A 14,068-nucleotide genomic window follows, 5' to 3' on the forward strand; every position below is an offset into this window, starting at 1 on the left:
AAATTGAGTGGTTTATTTTTGTGATGAATACACTGACCTCAGGGAAATACAAAAATAAATTGCACCATCTGCGTGTCTTCACCAGTAGATCTGAACGGTCTTTATCAGAATAATCTTTCACAGAAGATGTTGCATACAAAAGTGAAAACAAAGTGGACCTCTTATGCAAATCAAGGAATGTGTTACAACAATACACTTCTTTAAAAAAGTTACAACAACTTACATCTAAAAGCACAAACCTACAACAGTTCTCACAAAACTAGGTCGCTACTGACATGAGATTGGCGGGGATGCGTAAATAATGAGATCGCTGAGTGTAAAAAATCATTGCGTCTGCGTGACACTAGAACAGATGTGATGGAAAAGACATTTGACTTGTTACACCTACACAGAAACCTGTACACATTGTTAGATTTATTTACTATGAAACCTCTTCAAACACAATACAGCTATTTCAAAGTTGCACTTGCCTCATGATCGAATGCTTCCTAAAAAAATACAACAGACATTAAAATGTATGGCCATGGCTTATCCCGAAGTGTAGCTATCTGCATACGAAGGGAGTCAAACATACCTTTATTTCATATACAAAAATATTAATGAATATTGCAGTGGTGGCAAACATGTAATAATGTATATAATATATTGACCAATATCATTATCTGCATAGAAGACCTTCTGTTGTTGACCAAACCCTTACCTAGCCATTACTCAGCTAACAGGGGAAGTCATGTGTCTCCTTGAAACCGAGGATTAACCTCTAAAACTGACATTATTCACACTTTGATTTATAGATTGGAAACGGGTCGGTTTGCCTGCAACACAAGTGTACCGATGTTTTTAATCACACTGTTAATTTAATGTCATGTTCTCGCAGTACAAAACAATTAGGCAGTGTTAGCATATCTTGAGTTTATGGTGATTTTATGAATGTTGTTGGCTTTGTCTATTTAAGTCTTTATATCCTATTCTTTTGACTTAATCAAAAGTGAGGGAGGAACATTAAATATTGGCGATTAGTCCTTAAACGGTCACTTAAGCAAACAAGTATGCATAGTTTTCAGAAATGTTCAATACTTCATGGACATGTAATGTACCGTTTACACGTCTATTTTGAAAATATAATTTCCACAAAAGAACACAATTAGACCGTAATGTCAATAGATTCATTCGTCTCGCGCTGTATTTTTTAATGCCAGCACTAGAGTCGTGTTTAGTTCAGGTTTTGAACTAAACAAACTTTCAAGTTAAATTGAAAGTGGGGAAGCAGGAACAAAAGGGACTCGATCTTAATGTCTCGATGCCCTTCGATCGACCAGTGGCAGTCCATAGTTCATTGCTGGTTTAAAGAGGGACATTATGCGATGTGTACTTCAGCACAAAAAGAAGTATTGTCAGTCTATTGCACAACTAATTGTCTCCAGCTTATGAAGGCTTGTTAGGCAGAAAGCGGCATGACCCAAATGGGTTTCTGACCTGTAATAACGCAGCCCTAAATTCTGTCGTTGCTAAGCCTGAGTACTTATCCAACAGAGAGGGATTTCAGCTCTGCCGTCTGCAGGGCAGCTGATCGTCAGCTGACCTCCCTGTGGTTCTCAAAAACAAAGTTCCCCTCGTGGTACCTGAAAAAGTCGTCGAGGATCCACGATCTCACAGGTCAGACGGGAACACGAGAGCCTCAGCAGCGAATTCTGCATCGTCGTCTTCATCTTCCTCAGGGATGTTTTCAGGCTCCCACGTAAAGACGTCTGTGTCGGTATTGTCTGTGAAAGAACCAGATCGACTCCTTTCCATCTGCCAGGAACACAAAGCGTCTCGCCGGCCCAGGCTCTCTTCTGGCCCGTCCACCTGCTCACCGCTGACATCTGGTGGGTTCTCTTCTACCCTGAGCTCTCTCTGGCTCTCGGTGACTTCATCTTGGTCACTTTTGAGAATACCAACTTGGTTTTCGGAGGAGAGTTCTGTATCCTTAGATTCCAAGGGACAAACGTCTCCTGCAGTGCTGCCTTCCTTTTGGACAACTTCTGGTTCCTCAGTATCCCACGGACAAACATCTTTCTTCACGCTATCTTCCTTTTTGAGTACCTTTGGCTCTCCTGTATCCCACGGACAAACATCTTTCTGTCCGCTATCTTCCTTTTTGAGTACCTTTGGCTCTCCTGTATCCCACGGACAAACATCTTTCTGTACGCTATCTTGCTTCTGTAGAACCTTTGGCTCTCCTGTATCCCACGGACAAACATCTTTCTGTACGGTATCTTCCTTCTGTAGAACCTTTGGCTCTCCTGTATCCCACGGACAAACATCTTTCTGTACGGTATCTTCCTTCTGTAGAACCTTTGGCTCTCCTGTATCCCACGGACAAACATCTTTCTGTACGCCATCTTGCTTCTGTAGTACCTTTGGCTCTCCTGTATCCCACGGACAAACATCTTTCTGTACGCCATCTTGCTTCTGTAGAACCTTTGGCTCTCCTGTATCCCACGGACAAACATCTTTCTGTACGGTATCTTCCTTCTGTAGAACCTTTGGCTCTCCTGTATCCCACGGACAAACATCTTTCTGTACGGTATCTTCCTTCTGTAGTACCTTTGGCTCTCCTGTATCCCACGGACAAACATCTTTCTGTACGCCATCTTGCTTCTGTAGTACCTTTGGCTCTCCTGTATCCCACGGACAAACATCTTTCTGTACGCCATCTTGCTTCTGTAGAACCTTTGGCTCTCCTGTATCCCACGGACAAACATCTTTCTGTACGGTATCTTCCTTCTGTAGAACCTTTGGCTCTCCTGTATCCCACGGACAAACATCTTTCTGTACGGTATCTTCCTTCTGTAGAACCTTTGGCTCTCCTGTATCCCACGGACAAACATCTTTCTGTACGGTATCTTCCTTTTTGAGTACCTTTGGCTCTCCTGTATCCCACGGACAAACATCTACCTTAACTGTATCTTGCTTCTGTAGAACCTTTGGCTCTTCTGTGTCCCACGGACAAACATTCGCTGGCACGGTATCTTGCTTTTTGAGAACCTCTAGGGCTTCTGTGTCCCACGGACAAACGTTTCCCCTGGTATTTGGTTCCTCTGAGGCTTTTGATTCTTGAGTTTTGACTGCCTTTGTATCCCATGGAAAAACATCTGAAGACCTTTCCAGTCCATGGGACACAATCTTGGTAGCTTCAGTTGTTTGTGGGCGGTCAGTTTCCCAAGGACATATATTTACTTTTGTAGCATCTTTCTCCTCACTCGGCAGGGAAGCAGCCATTGAAGGTGAGACTCTTTGTTGTGCGCCTTCTTGATTTCCTGTTTCCCACGGACACATATCTACCTTGATGGTAGATGAGCTCGTATTGGTTGGATCAGTGTTACCCTCTTCCCATGGACAGAGGTCTCCAAGGTTTTCAGGGGGATCAGGGAAATCCCACGGACAACTTTCTGCTGCCTTGGTGACTTGTTCACCCACATGCACGGCTTCTGATTGTGCGAGTTGTTGCCCTTCGTAACCTTTTGTTGATGCACTGGGATGGACGGCCGGTTTAAAAACGTCATGTGTAAGCGGCACAGACAGCGATCCTCTGGTCCCCAAGCGATTTAGATTCTCGTATTCAACTTCGGCCTTGTCCTTAACATCCCAAGGGCAAACATTAACATATTCACCTTCTTGCCCTATTGAAGGTTGAGGGCTTTCTGCAGTTTCCCAGGGACACACATCTGCTGCAGGCTTCAAAGACTGTTGCGTTTGTAAATCTCTGGACGTGTTAGTATAACTAATAACTGGGATATCCTGCGTCTCCCAAGGACAGGTCTCACTTTTGCCACTTCCTTGTTCTCTCACATAGTCTTCCTCTTGAGATTCCCATGGACATAGATCTACTTGAATAGTCTGCTGCCTCTTTGGACCCTCCTCTCCTTGGGAAGTACCAGCTCCCTCCCACGGACACACATTTACAAAGGAAGTATTGTGTACTGGTGTAATTCGATTACTACCCCTTCTGTGGGTTGAAGGAGTTCTACAGCTACTGGCAGTCTCCCAAGAACTGGTACTACGTCTGCTGTTGTGCCTTGATAGAATCACACTTTCATGATTCCCATCCTTTTGCGTTTCATCAGTATCCCAAGGGTAGACGGCACATTTTCCAGTTGAGAGCCTTCTTCCCAGAGAATCCCCAGAGCAACGTCTGATGGCGTTCTGCTTGACGAGGCATGGCTTGTTGACTGTTGTCATACTTTTCAGCAGTGACCTCTTTTCCATGCTTGGTCGTCTACTAGAAACACTTTCATGGCTTTTTAGTGAAACAGAGTCCTCCTTATTTGGTTTTCCATCCACGCTGGACTTGCTTGCTGCCTCAAGGGTTACCATTGCTGTTTTCACGGAGAGCCACGTAGAGGCGGCGGACCGGAAGGAGAAGATGCGTTGATCTTTTGTGAATGTTGGTCTCGGAGTGCAAGGTGCACTTGCAGAAACAGACGCCTGCAGTTTTGGGTAGTCCGTTTCCAATGTTTCGCTATCTTCTGAAGGCTTCTTCTCTACAGGTGGTAAATTCTCCCAGGGACAGACGAGCCCTTTTGGAGATGTTGCCCCATTGTCTTCGCTCTCCATTGAGGTTGCGTAGGTCACATGTTTCTGGTTCTTGTCCCCTGACTGTTCTTGCTCCTCTTCCCAAGGACATACATCAGACTTGTCAAAAGACTCCGACTGGAGGGCGCTTCTGGTCTGTTCACTGATGGAAAGGCTCTGTCCCGACCGTGTCAGCACTGTGCTGGCTCTGGTCACTTTGGGGATGTTCTCCATTAAACTCCTAGAAGCGGAAGTTAGACTCCAGGATTTCTGAAGCCTGGTGTGATCAGGATGCAAGAGATTGATATCAATCGACAGATTTTGGGCACTGGCTGACTTGCAGAGCTCTAGTGGAATATCCAAGGAATCTGTCTCTGATTGACGGGAAGTCCTTTTCAAAGCGTTGGCTATTAACATGGAGTCACACAAGGAAGGGCCTCTTTCCCTGACATAGTGATGATCGCTCTGGGACTTGTGCATTGCTGGTGATGGTGATGGGTACGGTGATGGGTACGGTGATGGGTACGGTGATGGGTACTTCATTGAACTTTTGAGGCTGATAGTGACCGAATCTGGAGCTCTTTTGGAGGACTCGGACTGATGCACACTTTTACTTAGGAGGGAGCCCTCTCTGTCGTCACGGCTGCACCGTCGGCTCATGCTTTCTGGGATCTCAGCGATGCGTTTAATGATAGATCTTCCTATTGCGTATCGAGAACTTGGCTTCTTTGACAGATGAGGGTTTTTTGCCGTCATCCTCTTGGTCTTGTGGACTTCTAACTGGGCATATAACTTCTTCAGTTCATCCTGGTGCATACGAAGAAGGGAGGGAAATGATGAAGGGATTGAGGAAATGGTTGAGGAGAGTAACAAGTCAGAGGAGAGGTACCAAACACGTTTTCATGTAAGAACAACACGGTTTAGGATAAGGATAAAGGGTGGAGAAAGGTCATACTACATGTGTTCATTCCGCTGCTTATTGCATTGATGATTTGAGTTATAATACATTTAAAATATGTTTAAGTGGGTCTATATGTGGTCCTAACTGAAATTAAGGGATATTTATTCCTTATTTAAACGTGACCTTTTGAATTTCTTCCCCATTTTGGAGATTATGTCCATATGCAGAGTGATAACATCGTTCTGAGGGGAGAAAAGCGTTTACCCTGAAGTCATCCGGGTCCACTCCACTGTGTTCACTCCAAGCAGAGCGAAAGCTGCTGTTGAGGTACGAGCCGGAGCGCCGCAGGTCGACTTCATCTTCATAAACCTCCGCTGCAATCTCCTCTCTCGCCGGCTTAGACACATAGAGAAACTGCAACGCACACAGACATACAACTCGCACGTAAACATTTCACATATGAAAAACATTGTTGTGTGCACATTCAAATACACTTAAGTACCAGTGACATTTCTCTACAAGTAGTGGATTGATTCTCATAAAGTATTGCAAATATATTCTAAATGCATACAATTCAAACGGGATTAACAGCAGTGGTGGAAAGTACCTGAGTACAAGTTTTTCTTTCCATGGTTTCTTCCATTTTTGCCGCCACCTCCAACCCCTTTTAAAATGTATTCACTTTTCCTTATCCGAAGCAGGGGTAGTATTGACTAGGGGCATCTGTAGGTATGCCGTACAGATTGAGAATCCCTTTTGAGGCAAATGTGGGATATAGGATTTTATAAAAAAATGGGTCTGATTTGCACGTTGGACATTCCTGAGGTTTCTTCCACTTTGCAAATGTCTGATATTAGACTATATACAATTGTTTGACGTACCTTGGGAATGAAAAGCAGGGCAAGTGTCACAGTGATGGTCACATGGGTATGCATGAAGGAGAGCAGCAACATCCAATCAGGATGCAGAGAGGAAAAGGTAAACCTGAGGGAGACAGAAAACACAGTCACATCAGTGCTAGATGTTTTCTCTGTGAATTGCACAAATATGCAGCGAGTGTTGATAATAATAATCATAATAATAATAAATGTTATTTCTAAAGCACCTTTCATTGCGAAAAGTAATCCCAAAGTGCTACAAGGGGCATGATATACTTTTAAAAAAAAAGTTTAATCAAAGGCTTTTTTTTAAAGAAAGGTTTTTAGGTCCTTCTTGAGTCAGTGGTGGGAAGTAGTGGAGTACAAATACTTCGTTACTGTACATAAGTATTTACTTACAACATTTTTACTTTACTCCACTACTTATTTTTCTGATGACTTTTTACTTTTACTTCTTACATGTTGAACTCAAATACCTGTACTTTCTACTTCTTACATGTTGAACTCAAATACCTGTACTTTCTACTTCTTACTTGTTGAACCCAAATACCTGTACTTTCTACTTCTCACATGTTGAACCCAAATACCTGTACTTTCTACTTCTCTCATGTTGAACTCAAATACCTGTACTTTCTACTTCTCTCATGTTGAACACAAATACCTGTACTTTCTACTTCTTACATGTTGAACCCAAATACCTGTACTTTCTACTTCTCACATGTTGAACACAAATACCTGTACTTTCTACTTCTTACATGTTGAACCCAAATACCTGTACTTTCTACTTCTCACATGTTGAACCCAAATACCTGTACTTTCTACTTCTTACATGTTGAACCCAAATACCTGTACTTTCTACTTCTTACATGTTGAACCCAAATACCTGTACTTTCTACTTCTTACATGTTGAACTCAAATACCTGTACTTTCTACTTCTTACATGTTGAACTCAAATACCTGTACTTTCTACTTCTCACATGTTGAACTCAAATACCTGTACTTTCTACTTCTAACATGTTGAACACAAATACCTGTACTTTCTACTTTTAACATGTTGAACACAAATACCTGTACTTTCTACTTCTAACATGTTGAACACAAATACCTGTACTTTCTACTTCTTACATGTTGAACCCAAATACCTGTACTTTCTACTTCTTACATGTTGAACTCAAATACCTGTACTTTCTACTTCTTACATGTTGAACTCAAATACCTGTACTTTCTACTTCTCACATGTTGAACACAAATACCTGTACTTTCTACTTCTTACATGTTGAACCCAAATACCTGTACTTTCTACTTCTTACATGTTGAACTCAAATACCTGTACTTTCTACTTCTCACATGTTGAACACAAATACCTGTACTTTCTACTTCTCTCATTTCCCAAACAGCTGGTTCCTTTAGTCTGAATGTGTGTTTGGTGCGTGGTCATTATTCTTTAGAGTCATTGCGTGCCTATTGATTTGAACACGATCCGTGTATCCATCACTTCCTGGTCTTCTCTAAAGAAGAGGGACCAATGGAAACGTTGTCATGTTGCCGTTGGTCGGCATGGAAACATTCATTAGTTAACAATGACATTATTGTTCTATTAATATAAAGGGAGGTCAGGTACTCTTTAAAGCAGCTGCTAGTTATGGGTACTTTTTACTGAAGTACACTTCAAAGCCTCTTTACTTTTACTTGAGTAAAGAAGTTTAGTCAGTAGGCTACTGTAGCCTACTTTTACCAGAGTATTTTTAAACACGAGTATCTGTACTTCTACTTGAGTAAAGGATGTGTGATCTTTTGCCCTCTCTGGTGAGGAGCAGCTGCATATCAGGCATATTGGCATTAGGATCCTTGCATTTCAGGAGTGCAGAGAGGTGCTCGCTGTTTACCTGAACAGGTGAAAGATGGAGGAGAGGAGCAGCTCGTTGTGGATGGCGATGCCCATGTAGCGCGGCTCGTGGAAAGCGGAGGGAACCGGTCTGACGGCGGTCCACAGAGAACTTCCCCAACACAGGAACAGGAGCTCCGCTGAGGCAGGACAACGTAAGGACATGATTATTAAATAGTGCCGTTTTTAGTTAGTTTTCAGTCCAATACGTTTCAAGTCTTTATATACAGTACAATACAATACAGCTTTATTTATAAAGCACTTTGAAACCTCCAGACCTAAGTGCCGTACAGTCAAATAAACAAACAAAACATATGAAAAGCACACACCATAAAATAAGTACCAGTAAAAACCAATAGACAATTTAAAAGCAACAATCTACAACAGTGGTTCTCAACTGGTGGGTCGCGGACCCGTTTCGAGTGGGTCGCAGATGTGTGAGTGAAAAAAAACTTTTATTTTGAAGGCCCGATTTCTAACGCTGTGCATGCAGTCGGCGTTGGACTGGAAGTACCGGAGACCATAAACGGTTTTGAAAACTTCTGTCACGTAGTGATCATCTTCTCAATAAAACATCTTTGCTGATGTTTTTTTCGAGTCTTCTGGCCAATCAGAATCAAGATTGTAGCCGGAAGTCCCTACGGAGAATAACTTTGCGGTATAACTAGGCTGAAGTCGAATAGTCCATTTAGCTTGGGAACCTTCCTAAAGGAGTGAAATGACCCGGAAGTCCCTCAGTGGCAGCCATGATAAGTGCCGTTCGAATTCTCTAGAACAGGGGTGTCAAACTCAATTTCATCGCGGGCCACATTAGCATTATGGTTGCACTCAAAGGGCCGGTTGTAACTTTAAGACGATATAAATATATAAAATAATGTATTATATTACATTACTGCCTCTGCATTGGATTATTATCGGATAGGGTAATAACTTCATAATTAACTACGTCTGAAAGCAGAAGTCTAGGGCAAATAATTGCAAGTCTCTTCAGTGTGCATGTCACAAAATGAGATGCATTGTGGGAAAGATTGTTTATTGGCAATGTGGTTCTGTAAAACGGCATGTAACCGTATAGTAAACATATTATATTCTTTGCAAGCTCTTGCGGGCCACATAAAATGAAGTCGCGGGCCGGATTTGGCCCCCAGGCCTTGAGTTTGACACCCCTGCTCTAGAATGATGAGAATGATAGGAAAGGAGGTTTCAAACTTCCTTTATAACCTCCTTTAGCTTAGGAACCACTGGACCTCCCTAACCGACAGGAGAAGCGAAAATGCTGCCCCACAATGCCTTGCAGCCGCAGCATTTGCCGTCACTCAACAGTCGGCCGTTCACGGAAACAACCGATTATGACCGAGAAATGATATCATGAAAGTTACGGTGCTTATTAAGCATTTTAAAACATAGGTGGTAAGTTGCCAAAGTGCTTTGTTTTGAACGTTCATCAGTATTATAATCAAAAAGAGAAATATGAACGTTAGTTTTCACTGAAATGATCAAATAAAGTCAACATTTCAGTCTTTACTGAGCTGTGTGGGGTTTGTTCAACTTTTAAAAGATGTTTGAATGGTGATATACACAGTGATAGATGTTAAGGACTAACGTTTATAATAAATACATCTGTATTGATTTTAAGATCTTTAGTTCATACAATCATACGTATTGGGATCATTGGTATTAATGTGGACCGGAGGGAGAGGGGGACGAGCAGAAGTTTCACTTTCCTTTTTTATTTCAATTCCAGCTTTGGTCATGAAGAATATGTTTCTCTGTTGTCCCCGTTCATAAAGTAAAGCAGCAGCATCAGAGCACGGTGCAGAGTCTCTAGATGAGTTTACAGAAGTCTCTCATTCTTATTAAACATCCATGTTGTAGTCCGCTATAGAAAACTGTGGTTTCCATGGTTTCCCCACAGCAGCAGACGCACACAATGACGTCCGCTGGCGCATCATAAACACGTCGGATAGTGAAAGTGCATTCGGATTCTCTAAAGTACCGCAGTCTCTTCTCCTAAGTCCTTTTGAATTCTCCTATCCACTATCCCTTAACCCCGTGACGTTTCACTCAGAGGTCAAGGAATAGACGATAGGGTTAGAACTTAGGAGCTGATTTTTAAACTATCCGACTGCAGCCCTATTCTTTATACATCCATGGGTACAACTTCAGATACAAATGAACACATAATAAAATATGACCCCCGGTTTGATGATTGACAGGTCACAGAACAATGGGGGCTATCTACCCTTACCCACAATGTAAACTATTTCACACAGACTATCTCCTCTTTGCTCTTCTCTCTGTGTGGAGCAGCAAGCTGTCAGAACAAAGTGAAAAACAAGCAATGGCATAACATATTATTAATATGTCGTAATAGATTTATTTATTTTCTTCTCAGAGTGTACCAGAATGCGTAGTTTATATGTTAGTATTTTAAAAAATCTCGACCCCCCTTCTGGGGTTGGGTTTTCAGCACGTGTGCCTTTTTATGTTATACAGTTCAGCTTTGATTCCATCATCTCATTAAACCTTTTTTAAAGCATCATTTTGTTCTGTTAAGGGATATATGCACTGTACTTCACTTTAATTAATAATGTATGCTGCAAAGAGTATATATTACTGCAGGATTTTTTGTTGAATAGATTTGAGTGGTTCAACATTTCGGGTCGCGATTTATTGGGTCCCGAGGCCTGACCAGTTGAGAACCACTGATCTACAAGATGTCAAGACGTTGAGGAGAAGAGGTGGGTTTTCAGAAGCGATTTAAAAACAGACAGTGTGGAGGCTTGTCTGATGTGCGTGGGCAGATCATATGAGTCGTATATGTCATATGCAAAGTTAGAACAGTAGAGAAGTTGTTGGAAATGAAGTTCTTTGTCTTTAGGGTCCCTCTACTAACACAACTACAAAATGTATCAAATACAAACACGTAGTAAACATGAGAATCTAAGATATAAGTCATACAACACAAAATAGCAACATTTAAGATATAAGTAAAGTTGTAAACTGTCCTCAAAAATATTTGTTTTGGGTAGTTTCATGGTTCAATGAGGGAATATTACAAATTCAGATGGTTTCAGCTCAAAAATAGCCAGTTTAACAGCTGGCCTCCAACATGACTTACACATGTACCCCTTTGGTCCCTTTTCAAACTGTTAGAAAAATATCACTGCTCTTTTCATCACACATACAGAGCATCAGCTAGTTCCTGAGCAGTGTCCTTCACATGCTGATATCCAAGAGAGGGAGTTACACAGTCACAAGATGGAGGAATAGAAAGCAATATTCAATGTTTACTTCAGATTAGCTCCACGTCAGAAATTATCATGCTTGTCATATGTCTATAATAATAATAATAATAATGGGTTCCATTTATAAAGCACTTCATATTTGAATTCAAATCCCGAAGTGCTACAAGTAGTGAGCATGAACAGTATAAATAAACATTACACAACATGGTAGAATTAATAAAAAAGCAATAAAAATAAATAAAAGGGTGATAAAAAGGTCTAGGCAAAGGCTCTTTTGAAGAGATGGGTTTTGAGGCCTTTTTTAAAAGCCTCCACGGTCTGTGGTGCTCTCATTTGGTCGGGGAGAGCATTCCACAGGCTGGGAGCAGCCGAGCAGAAGGCCCGGTCTCCCATAGTACGGAGCTTAGTCCTGGGGGGATTGAGGAAATTGGAGTTGCTGGAACGGGTGGTCCGCAAGGAGGTATGGGGCGTGAGGAGTTCCTTGAGGTAGGGAGGGGCAGTTCCATGGACACACTGGTGGGTGAGGACGGAGACCTTGAATTCGATCCTCAGTTCCACGGGTAGCCAGTGTAGTGCTTTAAGGATGGGGGTGATGTGATCATATTTGCGCACCCTCATCAGGATCCTAGCAGCGCTGTTCTGGATGTATTGGAGCTTCTGGATGCTTTTGTTAGGGATCCCGATGAGGAGTGCATTGCAGTAGTCCAGCCTGGAGGAGACAAAGGCATGGACCAGCTTTTCGGCATCTGACAGAGTGAGTGTGGGGCGGAGTTTGGCGATGTTCCTGAGGTGATAAAAGGAGTTCTTGCACAGCTGTTTAATGTGGGCCTCAAAGGTCAGATGGGCGTCCATTTTAACACCCAGGTTGGTGACTGCTGAGGAGAGGGTAATGTCCTGGCCGGAGAAGGTGATGGTGGTGATGATGGATGACCGAACCTGGTGTGGGGTGCCAACTATAATGGCTTCGGTCTTGGACCTGTTGAGTTTCAGGAAGTTTTGCTTCATCCACGCCTGTATCTCCTCCAGGCAGGCAGTGAGTGTGGGTGAAGGCAGGGCTGCAGAGGAGGTGGGGTTGATCCTGAGGTACAGTTGGGTGTCATCAGCGTAGCAATGGAATGATACTCCATGTCGGCTGATGATAGAGCCAAGGGGGAGCATGTAGAGTGTGAAGAGGGTGGGGCCGAGAACTGATCCTTGAGGGACACCACAGGTGATGTTGTGGGTACCCGACTCTGCCTCGCCCAAGGAGACGTACTCTGTTCTCCCGGTGAGGTATGATCTGAACCAGTCAAGGGGAGAGTCAGAGAGTCCGATGGTGGAGTGCAGACGATGGAGGAGGATGCCGTGATCGACGGTGTCGAAAGCTGCAGTGAGATCGAGGAGGATGAGGAGAGAGGGAGAGCCAGCATCAGCCGTCATCAGCAGGTCGTTGGTGACCCTGACCAGGGCAGTTTCTGTGCTGTGGCCTGAGCGGAAACCAGACTGGAATTTCTCAAATAAGTTGTTGGAGTTTAGGTGGTCCTGGAGCTGAGCAGAAACTAGTTTTTCCAGCACTTTAGATAGAAAAGGAAGGTTGGAAATGGGTCTGTAGTTAGCTAGCACTCCCGGGTCAAGGGTGGGTTTTTTGAGATGAGGTTTGATGACAGCGGTTTTTAGGGCAGAGGGGACATGGCCAGCCTGGAGTGAGAGGTTTACTATCTTAGTGATCATGGGGCTCATGGTACAGATGTACGATTTTACAAGAGCTGACGGAAGGGGGTCCAGGATACAGGTGGAGGGCTTCATCCTCCTAACGATGCCCTCAACCTCTCGCTGAGAGATGTCCGTGAAGAGGCTGGGTTGTCCCAGGCTGTGGGTCAGCAGTTGTAACTGGAGGTGCAGAGGGGCTAGAGAGGAGGGAGCGGATAGTATCAACTTTGTTAGTGAAGAAGGCGGCAAAGTTGCCACACTGCTTCTCATTGGAGTCGGAGTGTAGAGGACTTTGGGGTTTGAGGAGGTGGTTTATGGTGGAGAAGAGTTGCTTGGAGAGGCTGAATCATCATGTTAATCACATAGCTATCATCTGCCTCAAACAGTCCTGATGCTCTTCCAGGTAATCATACATGCTGTCATGTTCACAGCTACAGTTGGGATACCTTTGATATCACGTTGCTCTCATATTGGAAGAGGACATTCAGTATTTTCCCAACACAAACAAAACCAAATAAATGATGGCTCGTGTTCACTCACCCACGGCCATCATGTAGTCCCAGCGGTCCATGAAGCACAGGTTGAAGCCCTGCCCGTCAGACGTGTTGGTCGTGATGAACACGGGGATGTTCCTGTCTCGGTTCTGCAGGACGCCCACCGTCCACGCACACAGGAACCAGCTGACCATCAGCAGCATCACGCCCAGGATCCTCAGCAGGTACAGGCTGGACAGGTAGGGCACCCTCTGCGCCGTGCGAGAGAGGAACACCTTCAGCACCCTGTAGGGAAGAAGTCAAACACGTTTAATACAAGTAAAGGTGTAGCTGCCTCAAGGGAAATCTTATAAAACAATAAAATAGTGCAATAAGAAACAAAATTATCTTGAAAGACCAATGTGCAAGTAATGTAA

General features: G+C 43.4%; 1 protein-coding gene across 1 annotated transcript in view; it reads right to left on the bottom strand.

Annotated features, from left to right (window-relative positions):
• Nucleotides 1-91: 91 nt before the first annotated feature.
• gpr179 (G protein-coupled receptor 179) overlaps nucleotides 92-14,068 on the bottom strand; it is a 29,464-nt gene continuing 15,487 nt past the window's right edge. The window contains exons 6-10 of the mRNA XM_034088961.2: nucleotides 13,699-13,937; nucleotides 8,223-8,361; nucleotides 6,340-6,442; nucleotides 5,723-5,872; nucleotides 92-5,364 (exon numbers count right to left, since the gene is read on the bottom strand). Coding sequence (XP_033944852.2) covers nucleotides 1,651-5,364; nucleotides 5,723-5,872; nucleotides 6,340-6,442; nucleotides 8,223-8,361; nucleotides 13,699-13,937 — 4,345 coding nt within the window. The 3' untranslated portion in view covers nucleotides 92-1,650. The remainder of the gene's footprint in view (nucleotides 5,365-5,722; nucleotides 5,873-6,339; nucleotides 6,443-8,222; nucleotides 8,362-13,698; nucleotides 13,938-14,068) is intronic.

The sequence above is a fragment of the Pseudochaenichthys georgianus genome, chromosome 1, assembly GCF_902827115.2.
Source record: "Pseudochaenichthys georgianus chromosome 1, fPseGeo1.2, whole genome shotgun sequence".
NCBI lineage: Eukaryota > Metazoa > Chordata > Actinopteri > Perciformes > Channichthyidae > Pseudochaenichthys > Pseudochaenichthys georgianus.